The sequence below is a fragment of the Lontra canadensis genome, unplaced genomic scaffold (genome assembly GCF_010015895.1).
Source record: "Lontra canadensis isolate GAN:19392208 unplaced genomic scaffold, GSC_riverotter_1.0 scaffold125, whole genome shotgun sequence".
NCBI lineage: Eukaryota > Metazoa > Chordata > Mammalia > Carnivora > Mustelidae > Lontra > Lontra canadensis.
In genome coordinates this window covers 5,272,316-5,296,397 of record NW_022631119.1, presented here as the reverse complement: position 1 = coordinate 5,296,397, position 24,082 = coordinate 5,272,316, and the positions used below count along the sequence as shown (strand labels likewise).

Here is a 24,082-nt window from a genome sequence, read left to right as displayed (position 1 = left end):
GACAGAAAAGGGGGAGAGCAGGACGTGGGTTCCAGGCTGGGAGAGGAGCATGTGTGAAAGCTGGCACAAGAGGTAGTCCTCCAAGTCTCAAAGCAGAAATGGGAGCATCCCCTGGTTCACAGCCCTTCCAGGACTCCTCGAGGCCCTCTGGATGAAGTCCAAGCTCCTTAGTCAGGTGTCCGTCCACTTAATCATTCATTCATTCATTTATTCATTCATTCCACAAGCATTCCCCGAGCCCCTATCGGGCCCCATCCCTCTGCTGATGATGGACACCGTGGGGGCCCAGCACACACCTGTCTCTGCCCTTGAGAGGCTCCCCCCAAAATTTTTAGGAGACAGAAAGTCCAGTGCACAGGAAGGAGGAGGTGTCCAGGTCCAGGCCTAGGGCTTGAGATGGGGATTCCAGAGGGGGAGTAGGTCTGGGGGAGACACTGAGACCACGTGGGGCTTGGTTTAGTCACTCCTCTGTCCTCACTGCCCAGTAAACACCCACCCTCCCGAGGTCCCCCAACGCCTGGTGCAAAGGAGGAACTGGTGAGTCCTTTCATCCACTCATGCATTTCTGAAAGAATGAGCATCTCCCATGGGCCAGACCCTGTCCGTGGTGCTGGCAGTTCAGTGGGGGATTGAGGCTGACCAGACCCCCACCCTCACAGAATTTATACCCTAGCAGGGGAGACATACAGTAAGCAGCAAACTATGGAACATCTTTAAAGAGCAAAAGAAATGAAGTTCATGTATAACAGCAAACAGGAGGATCCTGAAGAGGGTGCTCGGGGATGGCATTTCTGGGGAGGTGACAAAGGAGTCGAGAGCAGGATGACACTGGAGTCAGCTAAGTAGTAATGATCCTATGGGCTGTTTCTGCATGGATGAACTCATTGACTCCTCAGAACTCTGTGAGGACTATTATTATCTCATGTTACTGATGAGGAAACTGAGGCATAGTGTGATTGGAGTCATTTGCTCACAATCACACAGCAAAAAAGGGAGACTGGTGTTTGAACCCAGGCTATCTGGGCCCCAGTAGCTTTCTTTTAACCATATGCTACACAGCCTTCTGAGAAACAGCCAGTACAGACCCTGGGAACAGCCAGTGCAAAGGCCCTGAGGTGGGAGCGTGAGGACCCATGAGGAAGCCTGTGTGGCTAAGACAAAGTGAACCAAAGGGAGAGTAAGAGGAGATGAAGAGAGACACGATGGGTGCAGATGATGGGGAGCTTGGTGGGCCACCAAGAGGACTCAGCTTTTCCCCTGAGATGGCGCAAGAAGGCTCTGAGCAGGAGAGGGACATCACTGGTGCTCACAGGGCCCCTCTGGCTGCATGTGAGGAACAGCCTGTGAGGGTCAAATGGGGGATAATGGGGGAGAGACCAGGCAGAAGGCTGCTTTGGGGGCACCTGACGGGGGGGGGGGGGGGGGGGCGAGGAGGAGGACCATGACATGAGAAGGGGCTGGATTCTGGATAGATTTTGACTGTGGAGCTCACAGGATTTACTGACAGGTTGTCGGTGAAAATGAAGGAGGAAAGGAGTCAACAATGTCTCTGAGATTTGGGTCCCCAGGACCTGGAGGGATGGAACCGCTGCGCAGAGCTCCAGGGAGGAGTAGGGTGTGGAGAGGGAAGTCCTGCTGAGCGCTGGCCTGACCCCCCTCCCCGTCTCTCTCCTCCCTGTCTCTCCTGCAGCCCTGTCCTGCCCTGCCAACAGCCGCTATGAGCACTGCGCCCCTGCCTGCCCCCCCACCTGCAACTCCCAGGCGGTGCCGTCCAACTGCTCCGGGCGCCCGTGCGCGGAGGGCTGCGTGTGCCTCCCGGGCTTGGTGGCCAGCGGCGGCGCCTGCGTGGAGGCCTCATCATGCGGCTGCACCTTCGAGGGCCGCCCGCTCGCTCCGGGCCAGCAGGTGTGGGCGGATGATCAGTGCCAGCGGCAGTGCACTTGCAATGGCGCCACCCAGCAGGTGAGCTGCAAAGACACTCAGGGCTGCCCCACGGGCGAGCACTGCGGCATCCAGAACGGCCTCCTGGGTTGCTACCCTGACAGCTTCGGGAGCTGCCAGGCATCCGGGGACCCGCACTACGTGAGCTTCGACGGCCGGCGCTTTGACTTCATGGGGACCTGCACGTACCTGCTGGTCGGCTCGTGCCGCCAGGCCGCCGCGCTGCCCACCTTCCGGGTGCTGGTGGAAAACGAGCACCGGGGCAGCCAGACCGTGAGCTACACGCGCGCCGTCCGTGTGGAGGCCCGTGGCGTGAAAGTGACCGTGCGCCGGGAGTCCCCTGGCCAAGTGCTGGTGAGTGAACCGGGGGCTGGTGGAGGAGCAGGAAATCTCCCTTAGGGAGGAGGCCATCTGAACCCCGGGTGGGTTAGAAGACCTTGTGGTCAGTGCTTAAGCCCCGGGCCCCCAAGCTGGGTGGTGCTGCGTCTCCTTGGCTGTGTGACTGTCTCTTCAGGCTTTCGTTTTGTCTTTTGGGTGCACCACCCAGCAGAAGTCAAGAACCACTGATTTTTCTCTGTTAAAAAAAAAAAAAAAAGATTAAAATCAAGAGGTGGTGTTATAAAATTCACAGCTCTAGTAAATGATTACTGAGATGTTTGGGACAGTGGCCCATGTCCTGGGGAGGAAGAGGTTGGATTGGAAATGGAAAATAAAGGAAATTTCCATGGCCAAGCACCACAGCTAAACCCTTTACAAGCCTTAGGTCAGAATCTTCAGAATGACCCTGGAGTAAAGGAAATTTTGCCCATAAATCTGAGTGTCTGGCATAGAGAAACTTCTAGATAAACAGAGGGCATAATGATTCATTTTTAAATTCCCACCTCTCTGAGATGACATTTAAACTGAGTCTGGAATAGCCATCGCCAATACATACTAAGTTACTTCTACGTGTTAAATGCTTGACATAGAGTAACTCAATCTCTAAAACTCTGTGAAATAGCTAATCTTGTTAGGTGAGAAACTGAGGCATGCAACGGCTAAATTATCTATTCATGGTCACACAGCTAGTGAGTGATAGAACCACGACTTGAAGCCAGCTTGTTTGGCTCCTGAGCCCATACTTTCTTAACCACTATACCCTGCTGCCACTTCTGTGCAGAGAGATGGAACAGGCAGAGACAGAAGTGGATGGAAGAGTATTCCAAGCAGAAGGAACAGCGAGTGCAAAGGCCCTGAGGCAGGAACAAACAAGAGAGGCAGAGGAACAGCCTGGAGGCCCCTGGGGCTGGAATGGAGGGAGGGGATGATGTAGGGGATGACTATGATGGAGGTCTTGATTTCACCCAAAATCTGAAAGACAAGGGAGAGACTACCAGGCGAAGAGGGGTGGTTCCTAGGTGCAGGGAGCAGGAGGTGCAAAAGGTGGACTGAGCTGAGCTTGAAGACTATAGAAGAGCATGGAACCAGTGCAGCTATACTTGAGGATGAGGCTGGGGGGATGGGATAGAGAGGATGGTAGGAGAGGAGGTCAGAAAAGTGGGGACAAGCAGGGCCTGGTGGGGAGAGGGGTTCTATTTTAAGCTGAGACACAAAGGATGATGGGGAGTCAACCAGGCGAAGAATACGGATGTGGAGGAGGGTAGCACTGTCTAGCAGAAGGCACAGTGAAGGCTCTGAGACCAGGCTGAGCTCGCTGAGTCCAGGAGAAGGTGAGAATACCCGGATGAGTTGTGGGGGTGGGGATGGACAGTATTGGAGAACGAAGCTGGAGAGCAGTGAGGCTCAGATCACCTAGGGCCACCAGAAGGGGTTTGGCTCAAAGCTAACACCCACTGAAGTAGCATTGGCCAACTAAAGAGTGCTGCGTGGGGTCCTAGGAGGAGGGCATGGCACGTGCAAAGGCCATCAGGTGGCAGCGCACTTGGTGTGCTGTGTGCTCAGGGAGACAGCAAGGAGGCTGAGTGAGTGATGTGGCAGGTGCTGCAGGCACCAAGGTGGACGGAGCCAAAGTGAAACGAGACCTTGTAGGGAAGGGGCCTGGCTTTGGGCCATGTCCTGAAGGATGAAGGGGAAGCAGCCAGGAGGGAAGTGTTGAGTGATATTCTTGGCAAAATGAAAAGGCCGTAGAAGTGGACGAAACTGAGAGAAGTAGAAGAATAACAAGAAAGCCGGTGTGGCTGGAGCAGACTGGGTGAGGCAGGGGGAGTGGGAGGTGGTAAGGTCAGGGAAGGTAATGGGGAGACAGATCCTGTAGGTCATGGGTTAGGGATTTGGGTTTAAGCTGATAGCTGGAGGTTGGAGGCAGGTAGCTGGTGTGTCAGACAGGGGGAAGAGCAAGTGCAAAGGTCCTGAGGTGGAGCCAAGCATCATGTGCTCAAGAGAACAATAATGAGTTCAGAATAGTTGGAGCCAAGTGAGTAAAGGGTGGGACACCCAGCCGTGCATACCCTGACCCCTTGGACCTCCTTCATCTCTGTCCAGGTGGATGGCATCCTTTATCACCTGCCTTTCCAGGCAGCAGACGGGCAGGTGCAGGTCTTCCGCCAGGGCCAAGATGCCGTTGTGCGCACAGACTTTGGCCTGACTGTCACCTACGACTGGAACCACCGAGTGATTGCCAAGGTGCCCAGCAGCTATGCTGGGGCCCTGTGTGGGCTCTGCGGGAACTTCAATGGGAACCCCAATGATGACCTGGCTCTGCGGGGTGGAGGCCAAGCTGCCAATGCCCTGGCCTTTGGGAACAGCTGGCAGGAGGAGACGAGGCCAGGGTGCGGCGCAACTGAGCCAGGGAACTGTCCAAACCTGGACTCCCTGGTGGCCCAGCAGCTGCAGAGCAAGAAGGAGTGTGGGATCCTTGCGGACCCCAAGGGACCCTTCCGTGAGTGCCACAGTAAGCTGGACCCGCAGGGTGCTCTGCGTGACTGCGTCTATGACCGCTGCCTGCTGCCAGGCCAGTCTGGGCCATTATGTGAGGCACTGGCCACCTACACTGCTGCATGCCAGGCCGCCGGGGCCACTGTGCACCCCTGGAGGAGTGAGACGTTTTGCCGTGAGTACCGGGACTGACAGCGGGGGGGCTCGGCCTCATGAATATTCATTAACATATAAATCGCATTAATTCATGTAATTCTTAGAAGAGTATTTCTGAGGTAGAGACTGTGGTTGTACCCATTTAACAGGCGAGGAAACAGAGGCTTAGGAAGGTTCAGTTACATGCCCCGGAAGTCACAGATGCAGGAAATATTTGTAAGATGACCAGAATATCTGGTGGCCCCGGGTCTAATTCCTCTATGACAGCTGTCATTCAGAGATGAGTAGCAGTGCTACCTCTAGAAGAAGACTCGTCCTTCTCCAGTGTTTTTGGTCACCAGCTGGCCCACTCCACTCATTTACAGCACCTGCCTGCGGGTACGCATCACTGTCCATTGAAATACACATGATAAATACATACATGTCACACCATTACTTCTTCTCCTTCAGCTTATATTCATTCATCCATTCAACAAATATTTATTGAACACCTACTATATCCCAGGCACTGAGGATATCATGGGGAAGAAAACAGGAAAAAAATTTGTTTCCTCTCCTGAACTGACTTTCTAGTGGTTTTTAGTTCCAGCAGCATCTAACCTAACGTAATATACTGACAGACGTGAAGGTCTGTTTTCTCATCACTGCACCAGTTAGTTCTTGCTGTGTAACAAACATCCCCAAAGCAAAAAGTGGATTAAAACAACACGTAGTTATTATTTCTCATGATTCTACGGGCTGCTTGGCTCATCGCCTAGTCTAGGCCAGCGGGGTTTTTCTCTGCTGGCTTGCTGGTGGTTCTGCGAGGGCTGGAGGGTCCAGAATGGCTTGTCCTTACACATCTGCTGGTTGTCAGGCTGGTTGGTTTGGGGCACCTTAGCTGGGACTGCTTGTCCCTGCTGACTCGGTCTTATCTTCCAGCCAATTGGCACAGAATTCTTTGCATAGTGGTCTCAAGGTTCCAAAGAGTGGTGTGCATGGGCAGGCCCCAGTGGGCAAGCGCACTTAGGGCCTCTGCTTGGCATCCCATTTGCTATCATCCCATGAGCCAAAGCCAGGACCACGGCCAAGCCCGGAAGAAGGGGTGGCTGTCATCAGTCTGTCCCAATCCCCATCATACTTCTTCACCACAAATATAAGACCCCTGTGAACAGCATTTCATTATCTTCAGAAATTCCCGAGACCATCAGACTCTAAGTGTTTAAAAAAAAAAGGTTGGAGTGACTTATCATTGCAAGTATCATTAGTACACAACTGATAAAAATATTCAACATGAAGAGTAGAATATCCTGGAAAAGCATCTCTCTTAGTGAGACGGATGCAACTTCCCCCCACAAAGAGTTCACATCTGCTGTTGAGCGAGACCAGGTTCAACCTCAATTCTGGTTTTGATTTTCTTTATTTTAATTTTTTGTAAAGATTTTATTTATTTATTTGACAGACAGAGATCACAAGCAGGCAGAGAGGCAGGCAGAGAGAGAGGAAGAAGCAGGCTCCCTGCTGAGCAGAGAGCCCGATGTGGGGCTCAATCCCAGGACCCTGGGATCATGACCTGAGCCGAAGGCAGAGGCTTTAACCCACTGAGCCACCCAGGCGCCCCTGGTTTTGATTTTCTTATATAGGATACTAATAAGTGGGTAGAAGGGGTTCTCGCCCAGCAATGTCGCTGCACTCTGAACTCCTTTTGAGTTGTAGGGAGATCAGGCACACAGAGAGATGCCATAAAACTTAACTCTTCCTGTCCTCCGAGAAGATGGCTCTATCAGACCCTCCTTTCTTGTCAAGAGTGACGTTGGTCCCGATCCCTTATCAGGGAGGACTCATCGTGCCTGGTCCCCATACTTCACAGCAGTATTTGGAAGTGTCCCTTTGTGTCCCCAGAGGTTTCCACGCCCCTGGGGGGCATACTGTATTGATTCGGGATGGTAGGGAGTGCACAGTTATCCTCCATAAAGTGGGAGATGCACGCTCGCCGAAGGAACAATGGGAAGGGAGGTGCATCTCGGTCTGAGGCAGGTTCTAAGCCCGGTCATCTTAAGAAAGGTTCCTATTGCTATGGGTGACACTCGGGCGGCACACTTCCCATGGCGCAGCTCCCATCAGAGGGCTTCTAAGGCTTCTTCTCATTTCCTCCTGACTGCCACCCTGGGAGGGGGGATCTTTCCTATTCATAGTTTACAAAGTGAGCAGTTGGAACCAGAGAGATACGGAATCATCTGCTTGAGGTCACACAGCAGGCCGGCGTGACCTGCATTCAGGCAGGTTGGCTCCTCAACTTGTACCATTAATTGCTTCATTCTGTGGCCTTTGTGGGAACTGGGAATCTCTTATTTCCTTAAGACCACTCTTGCGCTTGTACCACTTGGGGCGGTTTTAGAAGACTGGGTCGTGAGGACGCAGACATCAGGCAGGGGGCGCCTAGGGTGGGTGGGACCTTACCCCGTGCACCCAGCCACAGCTCTGATGACTGTGCATGTTGTGCCGTTCTCAGTTCCTCCAACACCCCTTTGGTTTTTGTTTTGTTTTTTAAAATTTTGCTGAAATATTTTATGTTTTAAAGATTTTATTTACTTATTATTTATTTATTTGAGAGAGAGCACAAAAGAGAGCACAAGTCGGGGGGAGGGGCAGAGGGAAAATGGGACCCTGGGATCATGGCCTGAGACGAAGGCAGATGCTTAACCCACTGAGCCACCCAGGCGCCCCAATTTTGCTGAAATATTTTCAAGCAAATTCTAGACATATGAGTTTTCCCATAAATACTTCAGTAAACATCTCCAACAGAGAGAGCTTTTTTTTTTAGATTTTTATTTATTTATTCGACAGAGATCACAAGTAGGCAGAGAGGCAGGCAGAGAGCAAGGGGAAGCTGGCTCCCTGCTGAGCAGAGAGCCCGATGCAGGGCTCCATCCCAGGACCCTGAGAGCATGACCTGAGCCTAAGGCAGAGGCTTAACCCACTGAGCCACCCAGGCACCCCCAGACAGAGCTTTTAAGAAACATGACCACAGTCCTGTTCTTACCAGTAACAAAAATAACACTGACATCATTTAAACCCAACCTAGGTTCAAATTTCCCCAATTGTGTTAAAAAAAGTGAATTTTTTCCCCTAGTTTGTTTGAATCAGAATCCAGACCAGATCCACACAAGGCACTGAGTTGATTTTTTCTTGAATAACTTTCATCCTGCAATAGCCCCTTTCCTCACCTCCCCTTACACATTATTATGAAAATGTTCAAATGTATAGAAAAATGGAAGGGATTTTACAATGAATACCCATATACTTACTGTCTAGATTCTTAGGTCTACACCTTGCTATGTTTACTTTATGTCATATCTGCCCCCCTATCCATTTTGTTCGGGCCATTTATTTGTTGGGAAAAAAATCAAATCATTGGTCCTGCAGAATTTCCTACTCCCTGGATTTGGCTAGTTGCTTTTTTAAAGTGTTATTTAACTTGTTCTTCTGTCCCCGGATTTTCTTGTAAGCTGGCTATAAGATCTAGAACAGTGCTCAAACTTTGGTGATGATGGCAATGTGCTGTCCCTGAGCTGTCCTGGGTGGTCACCACCGATGACATATTGAGCACTTGCCCTGGGGCTAGTCTGACCAAGGAACTAAATCTTCTTTTTTATTGAGTTTTAATTAACTTGGCTTTAAATGGCCACACATGGCTATCATCTCAGCACACATAGAGGCTTTACTGGGCTCAGTCTCAGGGGTCTTTGTTTCGTTTTTTTTTTTTCGAGGAAACCACCTGTCTTATAATCTGGAGTGACTGGCGTTTGGAGAGGAACAGGAATTATTTTTTTTCCTCTTCTCCACAACATGGGCCAAAGACTTCAAATTACTACAGTATCACTCCTACTACTACTACATTACTATAGAATGAAGAGGCTAAAATTTCTGGGTTCACAAATGCACTGCATAGATCACAAATATGCATACACTGTATATGCTCTTACATGTTTAAGACATGACATTAAGGACATTATAGATAACCACAAACTACAGTCAGGTTGGAACAGAATCTTCGCTATCAGGCCCAGATGAATTGTGATATAATCTGGGTCCCGGGCCCCACTGAACAGAGGGGCTCCTTGCAGAAGGACAGCGTACATGTGAGTGTGTGGGCAAGGGTGTGGCTGTGTGTGTGTCACCCGGGAGCCCAGATTCTTGATGCTCACGTTCTCACCGCTGCTCTCCCTGCAGCTCTGAGCTGCCCGCCCCACAGCCATTATGAGACCTGTTCCCATGGCTGCCCGCTGTCCTGTGGGGACCTCCCGGTGCCTGGGGGCTGTGGCTACGACTGCTACGAGGGCTGTGTGTGCGACGAGGGCTTCGCACTCAGTGGTGAGTCCTGTGTGCCCCTGCCCTCCTGCGGCTGCACACACCAAGGAGTCTACCACCCACCAGGCCAGACCTTCTACCCCGGACCCGGGTGTGATTCCCTTTGCCAATGCCAAGAGGGCGGCCTGGTGTCCTGTGAGCCCTCCGCCTGTGGCCCGCAGGAGGCCTGCCAGCCATCCGGTGGCCTCCTGGGCTGCGTGGTCGTGGGCTCTGCCACCTGCCAAGCTGCGGGAGACCCCCATTACACCACCTTCGACGGCCGCCGTTTCGACTTCATGGGTACCTGTGTGTACGTGCTGTCTCAGACCCACCAGACCCGGCCCGGGCTGCAGCAGTTCACCGTCCTGCAGGAGAACGTGGCCTGGGGCAATGGGAGAGTCAGTGTGACCAGGGTGATCACCGTCCAGGTGGCGAACTTCACCCTGCGGCTGGAGCAGCATCAGTGGAAGGTCACGGTGAGAGCAGCGGCGGAGCACGCAGGGGAGGGGGCCTGGGATGGAGGGTGATCTGTGGGTGGGACACACACAGCACTCAGCCCCGGGGCAGGGGCTCCGAGCTCCAAGTGGATGTGGGAGGCACGAGATCCCTGAGGTGGAGAGGTACCGATCAGAACCCCAAGGGGGGAGCCAAGGAGTCAGGAGGCCTTGGGGACCTGAGACCTGCCCCCACGTGGCTTAGTTTCCCCATCTGTCTGCTCCTCAGTCTCTCCTCTCCCTGCTCCTGCCTATCGCCTCCAAACATCTCTTTCCATCCCTCCTCCCTTTCGCTGCACCTTCCCTGCAGCTGGTCCTTGCCCCAGCTGCCCCCTGGTCTTCCGGCCAGCAACAGGATGCAGTCAGAGGCTGGGCAAGTTCGGGGATGGGAAAAGTTGGAGGCCAGAGGATGATCTGGAAGTGACCCCATCACCCCTCACCAGCTGTAACAACAGTAACAGCAGCTAACGGTTGTTCTCACACGGCGGACCCCTGATCCTGTTGGCCACTGCACACTTCACATCCGCAGTGTCATTTCATCCTTGCAGCTGGAAGTACCAGGATTTGCTTTATTCTGTAGGTGGTGGGGGGGGTCCCATCCCTGGCCCAGAGTGCCCCAGCTAGGGCACGACTTGAACCCAGGATGACATGCCAGGAGACAGCACACCTGACCCTGGGTACACCATGGTGCTTTTCTGAGAAGGATTTGGTCTCTTACGGAAAGCGGAGGGGTCTTCGCAGGGATCCCATGGCCGTTGTACTCGTGCAGGATTGATGGTGAGGCTGCCAATGAAGACTGACTCTTCAGGGCCCGCTGTGCCCTGGGCATGCGTTAGTTAGATGCTCGCAGACGCTCCTCGGGCAGCACCTTACACAGAGTTCGCTCTGAACACAGGAGTGGTCGGTGTTCTTGTCATTCGCATCTCACTGAAGTTGCCAGCTTCTCCATGAGGTGGAAACATCAATATCCCGCACTTTACAGATGAGGAAACTGAGACACAGAGGTCCCTGCTTGGGAAGTCTGGCAGGTGACTGTGTTTTAAGGAGCTTCAGCGAGGAGCGTGTTCTCCTGCCTTCTCCTCTGATGCTCATCGGGTCTGCATTCAGGAAGGATGAGCGAGTGTGTTAATCAGGGGTCGATCTCCAAGGCTTCACTGGGTGCCCAGCAGCCTTCAACTTGAAATCACTGGCTCTTGGCTCAGGGGGTTGAAGTTCATTTCCCATCAGCCTAACATTCCACTTAAAGTAAAAAACTTTATGCTTAATGTGAAAAACCTTAGCACCCACTTACTTGTGAAAAGAAAAACTTCCCAATCAGAGCTCAAAATCCTAGCAGATGCCAGAACACCCATTCCGTGCCAGACACATTTCTCACCACTTCCCAAATGTCAGTTTAAATAATCCTGACAGTAACCGGAAGGACCCCACTCCGCAGATGAGGAAACAAATGCAGAGAGGCACCTCACGGGCAGAGTTGCAGGAAGGGGAAGGTGCTGGAACCCAGACAGGTGGCTCCGGAGTCCATCACCACGTTATTGATCCGCAAGGGGTAATGGAAGGGTAGCTGGGAAGCTTCTTACTCCTTGGAGACCTGTGTCAGCGTCCCGGGGCTGCTGGCACAAGTTACCACAAGCGTGGTGGCTTAAAACCAGAGAAATTTGTGTTCTCACCATTGTGGAGGCCAGAAGTCCAAGCTCAAGGTGTTGGCAAGAGCTACCCTCCCTCCGAAGGCTCTGGGGGAGGCTCCTTCCTCGCCTCTTTCAGCTTCTGGTGTTTTCCAGGTGCTCCTTGGCTCGCAGCCACGACACTCCCATCCCAGGCTTTGCCTTTTTTTTTTTTTTTTTAATTTATTTTAGAGAGAGAGAGTGTGCACAAGCAGGAGGGGCAGAGGGAGAGGGGGAGAGAGAATCTTAAGTAGACGCCACTCTGAGTGCAGAGCAAGACACAGGGCTCCATCTCATGACCGGGGCTAAGACCAAGAATCAGTGTCTCAGTCGACTGTCCCGCCCAGGCGTCCCCCCTGGCTTTGTCTTCACGCAGCCTCTTTTCTTCTTCCTGTCTCCTTTTCTGGCTCTCATTATTCTATAAAGAAACTCATCACTGGTCATAGGACCTACCCGAATCCAGGATGATCTTGAGAACATGACCCTAAGAGCATCTGCAAACACTCTTATTCCAAATAAAATCATATTTTGGGGTTCTAGGTGGACATATCCTTTGGGAACCACCATTCGACCCACTATAAGACCCAGTGATTATGCCCATTTTACAAATACAGAAACTAAGGCCCAGAGAGGGGAGGTCACATGGATCTCCAGGTCAGGCAGGGACTCGAATTAGGGTCTGCCCTCTCAAAGTGCACCCTCTAATGCATGGAATCTGCTGCCTCCCAGGTGAATGGTGTGGACATGAGGCTGCCCGTGGTGCTGGACCAGGGCCGGGTCCGTGCCTCCCAGCACGGCTCGGACGTCTTGATCAGCACTGATTTCGGCCTGCGTGTGGCTTATGACCTCGTGTACAACGTTCGGGTAACCGTCCCAGGCAACTACTACAAGCAGCTGCGCGGCCTGTGCGGGAACTACAATGGCGACGGCAAGGACGACTTCCAGAAGCCGGATGGCTCACAGGCAGGCAACTCAAATGAGTTTGGTAACTCCTGGGAGGAGCCGGTGCCAGGCTCCCCCTGCCTGCCGCCGCCCACCTGCAAGCCCGGCGAGGATTGCTCCCCGAACCCCCAGTGCCCACCCGAGCTGGCGGAGAAGTACAAGCAGGAGAGGTTCTGTGGGCTCCTCACCAGCCCCACCGGGCCTCTGGCCGCCTGCCACAAGCTGGTTGATCCCCAGGGTCCCTTAGAAAATTGTGTCTTTGATCTTTGCCTGGGTGGTGGGAACGAGAGCATTCTCTGCAGCAACATCCACGCCTATGTGAGTGCTTGCCAGGCAGCCGGAGGCAACATTGATCCCTGGAGGACCGAAACATTCTGTCGTGAGTAAGGGGCAGAGAAGGGGGATGGTGGGGGGAGATGGAGGGCCAGCAGGAGGGGACACTGAGGCACAGAAGGGACAGACACGGGGCCTTGCACCCCCTCCCGCAGAGTCCCTGGAAGGGGTCTCTGACCAGAACTCCCTCTTTGCAGCGATGGAGTGCCCCCCCAACAGCCACTACAAGGTCTGCGCGGACACCTGTTCCCTGGGATGCTCGGCACTCAGCGCCCCCCCACACTGCCCGGAGACATGTGCTGAGGGCTGCCAGTGTGACCCCGGCTTCCTCAGCAACGGCCAGGCCTGCGTGCCCATCCAGCAATGTGGCTGCTACCACAATGGTGTCTACTATGAGGTAGGACCCCAGTGATGGCGGGCAGAGCCCGGGCCTCGTGTGGGACCCCGTTCCACTGCCCATCACCCCACAGCCTGTCCACTGGCTTCCTGAATGTCTCTCCCACCCAGTCCTTCCCCTTCCATAGCCCCACTGTGGTCCCATTGGTCATCTCACACCTGCTGCCCCTGTCCCGTCACTCTGGCTCCCTTGGGCCACCTTCCCCCATGGCAGCAGGAAGACCCTTCTCAATATGGCCGTGGGCCTTGCAGCTTCAAACCCTCCCCTGGCCCCCCCGGTCTAGGTTGTCTCTGTGACACGGCAGGTAACCCCCCTGCTTCCCTCTCCCACCCTCTCACCCACTTAACTCCTCTTTCTTTGATTTGACTGTGTGTTTGTCTGAAGTCTGTCTCGCTCAAAAGACCACGAGCTCTGTGAGGGCAGGCACCCTCTCTGCTCTTCCCCTCATACAAATGAAAGTGGTAACAAAAGCAAACAAGTAGACGCTGCTTACCACGCACCAGTTACGGCATTTGGTGCTACGTGCACAGTCTCGGTGTGTTACACAAAAAGACGAACTTTTTGTTATGAAAATTTTCTTTTTTTTTAATTTGTTTGTTTATTTATTTATTTATTTATTTATTTGTCAGAGAGAGAGAGAGAAAAAACACAAGCAGGCAGAGTGGCAGGTAGAGGCAGAGAGAGAAACAGGCTCCCCGCTGAGCAAGGAGCCTGGTGCGGGACTCGATCCCAGGACCCTGGGATCAGGACCTGAGCTGAAGGCAGCGGCTTAACCGACTGAGCCACCCAGGCATCCCAGTGATGAAAATTTTCAAACATGCAAAAGTCAAGAGAACAGTGTGATAAATCTCCATAGACCCTTCACGCAGCTTTAGTGATAACCACATTTTCCCCATCTTGTTTCCTCTTCAACTTGGATGATTTTTTAAAAAACTCCCTTTTCCAGGGCGTCTGGGTGGCTCAGTGGGTTAAGCCTCTGCCTTCAGCTCAGGTCATGATCCCAGGGTCCTGGGATCGAGTCCTGCATCGGGCTCTCTGCTCAGCAGGGAGCCTGCTTCCCCCCTCTCTCTCTGCCTGCCTCTCTGTCTACTTGTGATCTCTGTCTGTTAAATAAATAAATAAAATCTTTTTTTTAAAAAGGTCCCTTTTCTTTTCCCCTATACTTCATATGTATTATGAACTAAGTCATACTACCATAGGCAGGTGCTATTATTATCAGCAGCTTCTAGATGAGGAAATTAAGTGATCAAGAGGTTAAGTAATTTTTTTAAGATTTTATTCATTTGATGGGACGCCTGGGTGGCTCAGTTGGTTAAGCGGCTGCCTTCGGCTCAGGTCATGATCCCAGCATCCTGGGATCGAGTCCCACATTGGGCTCCTTGCTCAGCAGGGAGTCTGCTTCTCCCTCTGCTTCTGCCTGCTACTCTGTCTGCCTGTGCTCACTCTCTCTGACAAATAAATAAATAAAATCTTTAAAATAAAATAAAATAAAATAAAATAAAATAAAATAAAATAAAGATTTTATTCATTTGAGAGAGAGAGAGCATGTGAGTGCACGAACAGAGGCAGAGGCAGCGGGAGAATCAGGCTCCCTGCTGGGCAGGGAGCTCGGCACGGGACTGATCCCAGGATCCTGGGATCATGACTTGAGCTGAAGGCAGATGCTTAACCAACTGAGCCACCCAGGCGCCCTGAGGTTAAGTAATTTGCACAGACTGATGCAGTTTGGAAATAGCAGAAACAGGCTTCAGACCCAGGCAGTTGCTCCAGAGTCTTTGCTCTTTTTTTAAAAATTTAAATTCAATTAATTAACATAATGTATTATCAGTTTCAGAGGTAGAGGTCAGGGATTCATCAGTCTTGTATAATACCCAGTGCTCATTATAGAGCCTTTGCTCTTAATTGGTACGTTCCAAGCTCCTCACATACAGCAGACATTGAGAAGGCATTGTGGAATCATGGATGAGTGAATGAATGAAAGAATGAATGAATTGGACCCCAAGGCCATGCAGTGCCTCACGGTCACAGACATCCCTTTCATGTTCTCTGAACCCTCTGGGTCCAGAACACTGGACATGCCGGTGTCAGCTCCTGCCCTGACAGCTGCTGCCCTTTGTCCCCACAGCCAAACCAGATGATGCTGATTGACAACTGCCAGCAGCAGTGTGTGTGCCACGCTGGGCAAGGTGTGGTGTGCCAGGCCCACAGCTGCAAGCCAGGACAGGTGTGCGAGCCCTCGGGAGGCGTCCTGAGCTGCATCACCAAAGGTACTGGGCTGCATCGGACCCTGGGTGGCTGGGAATGGAGGACAGGGACCCCAGAGCAGAGGATGGTCGAAACCCTCATTTTTACCGTGGGAGGCACAGAGGACCAAGGATCGAGGTCTCCACCTGGGGACCTCTGGGCTGGGATTTCTAGGGTCAGGGGCAGAGGGCCCCCAGGATGGAAGGTAGGGACTCATATGGTAGAATTCAGGCTGTGTGAATATACTCCCCAGGGCTACGTTTCCTAGGGCAGGTGTCTGAGACCCTCTGCATAAGGCAAGGACGGGCAAACTTTTTCCCTAAGGGGCCAGATGGTAAATATTTAAACCTGCAAGGCCTTAGGGCCTCAGTCATAACTACCCAACTCTGCCATCGTGGCGTGAAATCAGCCATAGACTATGTAAGCGAGGAGGTGAGGATCTTGTGAAACTCTGATATTTATGAAAACAGGCAGCCGGCTGTGAAAAGTCACTAGATTAGGCTCAGGGCTCCTAACACCATCTCCCCTTCAAGGTAGGGGTCTCGGGCAGGGACCCTACCAAAGCTGGGGTCTTCGATACAGGGCACTCCTCGAAAGGAGGATCAGGATTTACAGGGACACAGTCTCAGACAATGTGACACCCCGCCCCCCGCCACCACCTGATTAAGTTTAAGTCTCAGCGCTGACCCCAGGACTGGTTTCTTAGGGTGAAGCGCAGAACATAATTTCTTACTCCCAAAGACAAGAGAATGGGACCTCCAGAATGGACTGAGACTCTCAGTGCTGCTGGGCAGGGTAACAGGACCCCCAGGGATGGGGATATAGCAGTCAGAGTTGGATCCGGAGACGGAAATCACAGAGTAGCTTCAATGCAGAGTTTAATTGACAGAATTTACCTGTAATCAAGTACCAGGGGTTAAGAAGAATATGAATGAACACAAGAAGAGCAGATGTTGGGAGCTGCCCCCTGCTCCCACCCCCAGGTTAAAGCAGGGCACCCAGGGAATGGAGGGAGATCAGGATGTCATTGGAAGTTGCAGCTGGAGCCCACTGGCTTAGAGGTTGTGCAGGCTGGAACCGGCAGGCAGGAAGATTCTGCTGGGTTGCCGGCAAAACTAGCAAAACTCCGCGGAAGCTGCTGGCCAGAGCCTAAGTGATTCTCCAGGAGCCATGGACCTGGCTGCATACGGTCGTGTCCCCCCCCCCCCCCCGACCCCCCCTCTCGTCTCCGCAGGCGAGGAGAGCCTGAAGCCCCGCCCCCTGCCACGACCCTCCAGTGCTCTCTCCCAACAAAGCCCCATACTGTTTGTTGGTGAATTTGGAGCTGAGAGGCGATAAACTGAACACGGGCACAGGCACAGAGAGGAGGCAGTTTTAAGGTTGGAGTCTTAGGCACAGGGGTTCAAAAACTAGGGTCACAGATACAGTGGCCTAGGGACAGATTTTTAGACAAAGAGACCCTCAGAGCTGGGGCTTTAGAAATGAGATCCCCAAAGCCAAGGTCTCAGAGGCAGCCAGCTCAGGAAGGCAGAGTCTTACACAGAGGGATCCCCAGGCCCTGAGGAGATACAGGGACCCCCAGGGCAGGGTCTCAAATGTTAGGTCCTCCGAGGGCTTAAGTTCTCACCAGAAATTTCCTCTAGTACCTTGGTTTAGCACAGAAACCTCCAGGACAGAGTCTCAGAGGGAGTGCCCCCAGAAGGCTAGGAGCTCGGGCACATGGAGAAATGGGGGGCGGGGGACAGGTCTGGAACACAGAAAGCCCTGGGGCTGTGGATGCCCTCCATGGATGCCTGCAGGGCTGGTGTCACAGCCAACAGGACCCCATGGGGCTGGGTTCCAATGTAAGGACCCTAGAGTGTGGGTCTTGGCTGCAAGGTCCCCGGGGCCCAGGTCTCAGACAGCAAACTGCCAGGTGTGGGTCTCAGCTGGGAGGCCCCTGGTATCCCTCCTCACCCGCAGTAGCCCTCAGCACCATAGAGTAGCCCCAGCACAAGGCAGATGCTGGGGAGTGAGCGGCCTTAGGCCAGACAGACCCAGAATGTCCTCTCTCCTTGTCTCCAGACCCATGCCACGGTGTGACGTGTCGGCCACAGGAGACCTGCCAGAAGAAGGATGGCCAGGCCGTGTGTGTGCCCAACTATGAGGCCACATGCTGGCTATGGGGCGACCCACACTACCACTCCTTCGATGGCTGGAACTTCGACTTCCAAGGTACCTGCAACTACGTGCTGGCCGCAGCCGGCCCCCAGGGGGGCAGCTCCCAGGGCCTGACCCCCTTCACCGTCACCACCAAGAATGAGAACCGGGGCAACCCGGCCGTGTCCTATGTGAGGCTCGTCACCGTGTCTGTCCTCGGCTTCAACATCTCCATCCACAAAGGGGAGATCGGCAAAGTCCGGGTAAGTCAGGCAGCACAGCCTGCCAGGCTTGGTTAGGAGCTGAAGGCTCTCTCTGCCCCGAGGGCGGAAACAAAACAGCAACAGCAGTTACAGCAATTATCACCTCTCTGTCGGGAATTAAGCGGCCCTAGCCCTTTGCTAAGGGCTTTGATGTGGGATGGCGGGTTTGCCTTTGGAGAGACCTGGGTTTAAATCCAGACTGTCCTTGTGAGCTGCGGTGACGTTGGGCGAGTGACTTTTCTTGGTGGGCCTCCTTTTCCTCATCTGGGACATAGGATCCTGCCGAGAGCCTGTGAATGTTTGTGAGGGAATAAACGAGAGGCCCAGAGCCTCCAACATGGAGAGAAATTCAGGGAGATGGGGAGAGGGACAAGGGCCAGGAGGAGACGGGCCACCCTTCCTGCTCATGGTAAAGGGGTTGCAGATGAATGGCAGTCCACAGCGGGAGAGGGAGAGGTGTGGGACAGGGTAGGCACCTGATAAATAACGTTGAGTGACTTGAAGAGATGTCCAGACAGAGAGAGTTGCACAGGGAATGAGGAGGGAGAGAGGGAGTCACTGAATAAGAGAGACGCAGAGAAAGACCCAGAAAGAGAGAGAGAAAGATACAGAGTGAGAAAGAGAAACCCCGAGAGAGAAAGAGCCAGAAAGAGAAATAAGTCTAGATGTAGAGGGAGAGACAACAGAGAGAGAGAGAGAGAGAGAGAGGAGAGGAAGGGAGGGAGATTGAGAGCGAGCGACAGACCCAGGAAAAACAGCAGAGGGAGGCTTCATTCTCCAGGGCCTGGACTCCAGCAATGTCCACAGTGCTTGTCAGATGATCTATAGCCGTCAGTCAGTTGTGAGGGAGGCCTTGGCAGCTGCCAGCAGCAGCGGGATGAGGGAGGGAGGCAGGGGCCAGAGCTGGAGCCTCCACACCTCGAGTGAGCTGTTTGCCTCCTTTCCCCCTCCTCCCCAGGTGAACGGTGTGCTGACAGCACTGCCCGTGTCTGTGGCAGGCGGCCTGATCTCAGTGACCCAGGGCGCATCAAAAGCACTGCTGGTCACCGACTTCGGGCTTCAGGTCAGCTACGACTGGAATTGGCGAGTGGAGGTGACGCTGCCTAGCAGCTACCATGACGAGGTATTTGGGCTCTGCGGGAACATGGACCGCGACAGCAGCAATGACCGAGTCTTCCCCAATGGCACCCTGGCTCCCTCGATACCCGTCTGGGGCGGCAGCTGGCGTGTTCCAGGCTGGGACCCGCTGTGCTGGGATGAATGTCAGGGGAACTGTCCAACATGCCCCGAGGACCGAGTGGAGGAGTACAAGGGCCCTGGCTTCTGTGGACCCCTGGCCCCTGGCACGGGAGGCCCCTTTGCCGCCTGCCATGACCACGTGGCCCCCGACAGCTTCTTCAAGGGCTGCGTTCTGGATGTCTGCCTAGGCGGCGGGGCCCACGACATCCTTTGCCAGGCTCTGGCTGCCTACGCTGCCGCCTGCCAGGCTGCCGGGATTGCTATTAAGGACTGGAGGGAGCAGGCTGGCTGTGGTGAGTGTTCGGGAGCAGAGCCGGAACTGGGGTAGGGGAGGGGTCCTGTCTCTGCCAGACTGGATGGGTCTCACTCGGCTTTCTCGGTCGTTTTGTCTCTCACTCTCCCTGTCTGTTTTTGTCTCTCGGTTTCTTGGTGCTTATCTCTCTCTGTGTCTCCCTTTGATTGTCTCTCTGCCTCTCCATTTCTCATTCTCTCTCTCCTTGTCTCTGTTTGGGTCTTTCCCTGTGTCCCTATCACTGTCTGTCAGTGTCTCTTGCTGTTCCCCTCAGTCCCTCTGTCTGTCCCTCTCTGTCTGCCTGTCTCCTCCCAATCCTCTAACTCCATCCCCTGATGCCATTCCCTCCTTTTCTCTCCCTCCCACTCTTCCGTCTACCCACAGAGATCTCCTGCCCTGAGAACAGCCACTACGAGCTCTGTGGCCCTGCCTGCCCAGACAGCTGCCCATCTCCTAACCCCCCCACGACGCCAAAGCCATGTGATGGCCCCTGTGCTGAGGGCTGCCAGTGCGACCCAGGCTTTGTGTGGAGTGCTGACCGCTGCGTTCCCCTGGATGGTGGCTGCGGCTGCTGGGCCAACGGCACCTACCACGAAGCTGGCAGCGAGTTTTGGGCTGACGCCACCTGCTCCCAGATGTGCCGCTGTGGGCCTGGGGGTGGCTCGCTGGTCTGCAAGCCTGCCAAGTGTGGGCTAGGGGAACAGTGTGCCCTGCTGCCCTCGGGCCAGCATGGCTGCCAGCCTGTCAGCACAGCGGAGTGTCAGGCCTGGGGTGACCCCCATTACGTCACCCTGGATGGGCACCGATTCGACTTCCAAGGCAACTGTGAGTACCTGCTGAGTGCGCCCTGCAAGGCACTGCCCACGGGAGCCGAGAACTTCACCGTCACTGTGGTCAACGAGCACCGGGGCAGCCAGGCAGTCAGCTACACTCGCAGCGTCACCCTGCACATCTACAAACACAGCCTGACCCTCAGTGCCCAGTGGCCCCGGCAGCTGCAGGTGAGGGGCCTGGAGCCAGGCGGGAGCACATGCCAGCCCTGGGGCTGTCTGGGACAGTCAGGAATTTGCCGTTCCCCCGATTACCTTGCATAGGTTAGCAAGGAATGATGCAGGGGTCGGAGTATAGGCCTTGGGGCAGGACGGCTTGGAGCAGTGGCTTCCTCACTGGATAATTCCTTTAGTTTGGCCTTCGTTTATCCCGCTATAAAATGGGTGTAAGGAAAGTACCTGCTTCAGAGCGTTGTGTGAAGAAGCCGCAACCTCCTGTCTGCAGAGGCCTGTTATTACTACTACTGCTGTCATCATTATTATTACAAAGGGTAGATCCCGGGCTCAGGTTTCCACCGTATACCCCCAACCCCGTGGGTAGTGGAGCCAAAATTCGAACCCGTACCCGCACAGTTCATTCCCCCCACCCCTACCCCGTGCCCGCAGGTGGACGGCAAGCTCGTAGCGCTGCCCTACCAGCTGGACTCGCGCCTGAGCGCCTATGTGAGCGGTGCCGACGTGGTGGTGACCGCGGCCGCTGGGCTCTCCCTGGCTTTCGACGGGAACAGCTTCGTGCGGCTGCGCGTGCCGGCGCCGTACGCGGGCGCCCTCTGTGGCCTGTGCGGGAACTACAACCAGGACCCCGCCGACGACCTGAAGGCTGTGGACGGGAACCCAGATGGCTGGCAGGTGGGAGGCGAGGCTGGATGCGGGGAGTGCGTGCCCGGGCCATGCCCACCGCCGTGCACAACGGAGCAGCAGGAAGCCTTCGGAGGCCCGGACGCCTGTGGCGTGATCTCCGCCGCCGACGGCCCACTGGCGCCTTGCCACGCCCTCGTGCCCCCGGAGAAGTACTTCCAGGCCTGCTTGCTGGACACCTGCCAGGCCCAGGGCCATCCGGGAGGCCTCTGCCCGGCTGTGGCGGCCTACGTGGCAGTCTGCCAGGCCGCGGGGGCCCAGATCGGCGAGTGGAGGCGGCCGGACTTCTGTCGTGAGTACTGATGCATGCCTAGTCTACATAGTGGGGGTCTTCCTACCTCCCCCTTTCCAGGCCTCTAAGACAAGAGCCTTCTCCTCCACCATGGAGTTAGGCACCCCCTTGCCTCCCCTGAGCCAGACAGCTCCTGTCCGAAAAACGATCTTGGCGTACACACACTGCGATGCTCCAGGTCATACTGCAATGGGAGAGACTCAGATATACCTGGTCAGAAACCTCAGGTCCAGAATCCTCTCAGGGATTCAGGTGCTGATATCCTAGTCAGACAGACAGGGGTGGCTGGGCCCGCGGAAGCTACACAGCAAGATACAGCTGGTCAGGTAGAGGCTGTCCGGTACCCGTGGTGAGAGAGCCCTGGAGTTGGTCCCATGCACCTACGCTGTTTCAAACCCTGAAAGACACAAGGTCAGACAGAATTGGTCTGATAACCTCAGACGGGGACTCTTCAGCTTAGAGGCACTTGGGCAGAGACTCCCGGTAGAATCATGACCCTGACATAGCCCCAAGTAGATGGACATATACAGGTTCTTGGTGGGATCATCCAGGGCAGTTCCCCTCAGACACATTGCCTTGGTCAAATGTATCCCGTTAGCTTCATGCAATCAGACACCTATGGTCAGAGTCATGCTGACACCAACCTTGTCGGAGAGACTCTGTCAGAGGCCCCCAGTCAGACATCCACAAGCCAGGTAGACCCAGGTGGATTCCCACCAGACACACAAGGTACATTTGGCCCCACACCCCACTCAGACTCACCTGGGCAGGTCCTCCCACTCTGCGCCTCCCCTGTGCCCCTCCCTTGCCGCTGCCTGGCTCATTCCCTCTTGCTCCCCACAGCCCTTCAGTGCCCTGCCAACAGCCACTACAAGCTCTGCGGCGACTCCTGCCCCGTGAGCTGCCCGAGCCTCTCTGCGCCCGAGGGCTGTGTGCAGAGCTGCCGTGAGGGCTGCACCTGTGATGCCGGCTTTGTGCTCAGCGGTGACACCTGCGTGCCTGTGGGCCAGTGTGGATGCCTCCACGAGGGCCGCTACTACCCGCTGGGCGAGTCCTTCTACCCAGGCCCTGAGTGTGAGCGGCGCTGTGAGTGTGGGCCGGGTGGCCAAGTCACTTGCCAGGAGGGCCCAGCCTGCAGGCCCTACGAGGAGTGCCGGGTAGAGGACGGTGTCCAGGCCTGCTACCCTACAGGCTGTGGCCGCTGCGTGGTCAATGGGGGCCTCCACTACATTACCCTTGATGGCCGTGTCTATGACCTACATGGCTCCTGTTCCTACATCTTGGCCAAAGTCTGCCACCCACAGCCTGAGGATGAGGACTTTAGCATTGTGCTTGAGAAGGATGCGACTGGCAATGTCCATCAGCTGGTGGTGACTGTGGCTGGCCAGGTTGTGAGACTGGCTCGGGGGCCAAAGGTAAATGGACATGGCCTTACCCTGGGGATCTGAGCAGGACAGGGCCCACCCTGAGGGTTCTGAGGGGGCTATGACCCTGCCCCAAGGCAAGTGAGGGGGACAGAGATCTGAGGGTCTGAAGGGGACATGGTCCCACCCCAAAGGGCCTGCGAGGGGCATGGCTCCACCCCAGGAGTCTGAGGAGACCACTCCACCCGTGGTTCTGTGAGTCCCTGACCTCCCTGACCTTTCCACCTAGGTCACCGTGGACAAAGAGGCTGTGGCCCTGCCTGTGGCTGTGGGTCACGTGCGGGTGACCGCCGAGGGCCGGAACGTGATTTTGCAGACGACCAAAGCACTGCGGGTTCTCTTTGATGGCAATGCCCATGTCCTCCTATCCATCCCCAGCCCCTTCCGTGGCCGGGTCTGTGGCCTCTGCGGGAACTTCAACAGCAACTGGACCGACGATCTCGTCTTGCCCAACGGTGCTGAGGCCCCCAGCGTGAATGCCTTTGGAGCCGGGTGGCGGGCGCCCAGCTCCTCCCAGGGCTGTGGTGAGGGCTGTGGGCCCAGCGGCTGCCCCGTGTGCTTGGCCGAGGAGACAGCACCATATGAGAGCAACCAGGCCTGCGGTCAGATCCGGGACCCCCAGGGCCCTTTCGCGGCCTGCCACGCATTACTGAACCCCTCTGAGTACTTCCGCCAGTGCGTGTACGACCTGTGTTTCCACAAAGGCAACACCACCTTCCTCTGCCGCAGCCTAGAGGCCTACACGGCGGAATGCCAGGCAGTCGGTGGGACCGTGAAGACATGGAGGACAGGCAGCTTCTGCCGTGAGTGTCTGGGGGGCCCCTCGGAGGACTCCAGACCGGGCTCAGGGACACCCCCCTGACCTACTCCTGTCCTGAGTCTCAAGAGCAGTCCCTCCCTCTGGAAGGCTCCCCCCAGCTTCTCCCGCAGCACACCTGCTGACCTCCCTCCTTCCCCCTGAAGCCCTTCTCAGACTTCAGGGACCCACAGTCCTGAAATCACAGACACAGTTCTTCCCCAGGGTTCATCCTCAGCCCTTTCTGTGGGGACCCTGGAGGTCAGGCAGGTCCGCAGCTCACATGATAAAAGCCTTTTATAAAAGGCTTTATCATGTGAGCTGCGGACCTGCCTGACCTCCAGGGGCCTGAGTCTGTGGCTCACCTGGAGCCCCGGGATAGGACCATATGCCCTCCGATCCCCAGCCCAGGACAGTACCTCTCAGGTACCCCTAGTTAGGAGTATGTTTCCTTCAGACTCCCAGGGTAGGGCCATGTCTCGCTCATCCTTCTCAGGACAGCACATGTCCAGAGCCATTACCCACCCCTGTAACCCTCGATTTGTCCTCAGTGCTGACAGTAGACACTGTCTGTC

The 24,082-nt window shown here is 55.0% G+C and overlaps 1 protein-coding gene across 3 annotated transcripts in view; it reads left to right on the top strand.

Moving 5' to 3' along the window:
- FCGBP (Fc fragment of IgG binding protein) overlaps positions 1-24,082 on the top strand; it is a 43,099-nt gene that overhangs the window by 9,662 nt on the left and 9,355 nt on the right. For all 3 annotated transcript variants that reach the window (XM_032841827.1, XM_032841826.1, XM_032841828.1), the window contains 12 exons: positions 1,691-2,295; positions 4,423-4,990; positions 9,184-9,776; positions 12,188-12,779; positions 12,931-13,130; positions 15,256-15,397; positions 17,439-17,776; positions 18,735-19,308; positions 19,692-20,308; positions 20,744-21,287; positions 22,131-22,702; positions 22,941-23,514. In XM_032841827.1, the coding sequence (XP_032697718.1) occupies positions 1,691-2,295; positions 4,423-4,990; positions 9,184-9,776; positions 12,188-12,779; positions 12,931-13,130; positions 15,256-15,397; positions 17,439-17,776; positions 18,735-19,308; positions 19,692-20,308; positions 20,744-21,287; positions 22,131-22,702; positions 22,941-23,514 (5,919 nt within the window). The remainder of the gene's footprint in view (positions 1-1,690; positions 2,296-4,422; positions 4,991-9,183; positions 9,777-12,187; positions 12,780-12,930; positions 13,131-15,255; positions 15,398-17,438; positions 17,777-18,734; positions 19,309-19,691; positions 20,309-20,743; positions 21,288-22,130; positions 22,703-22,940; positions 23,515-24,082) is intronic.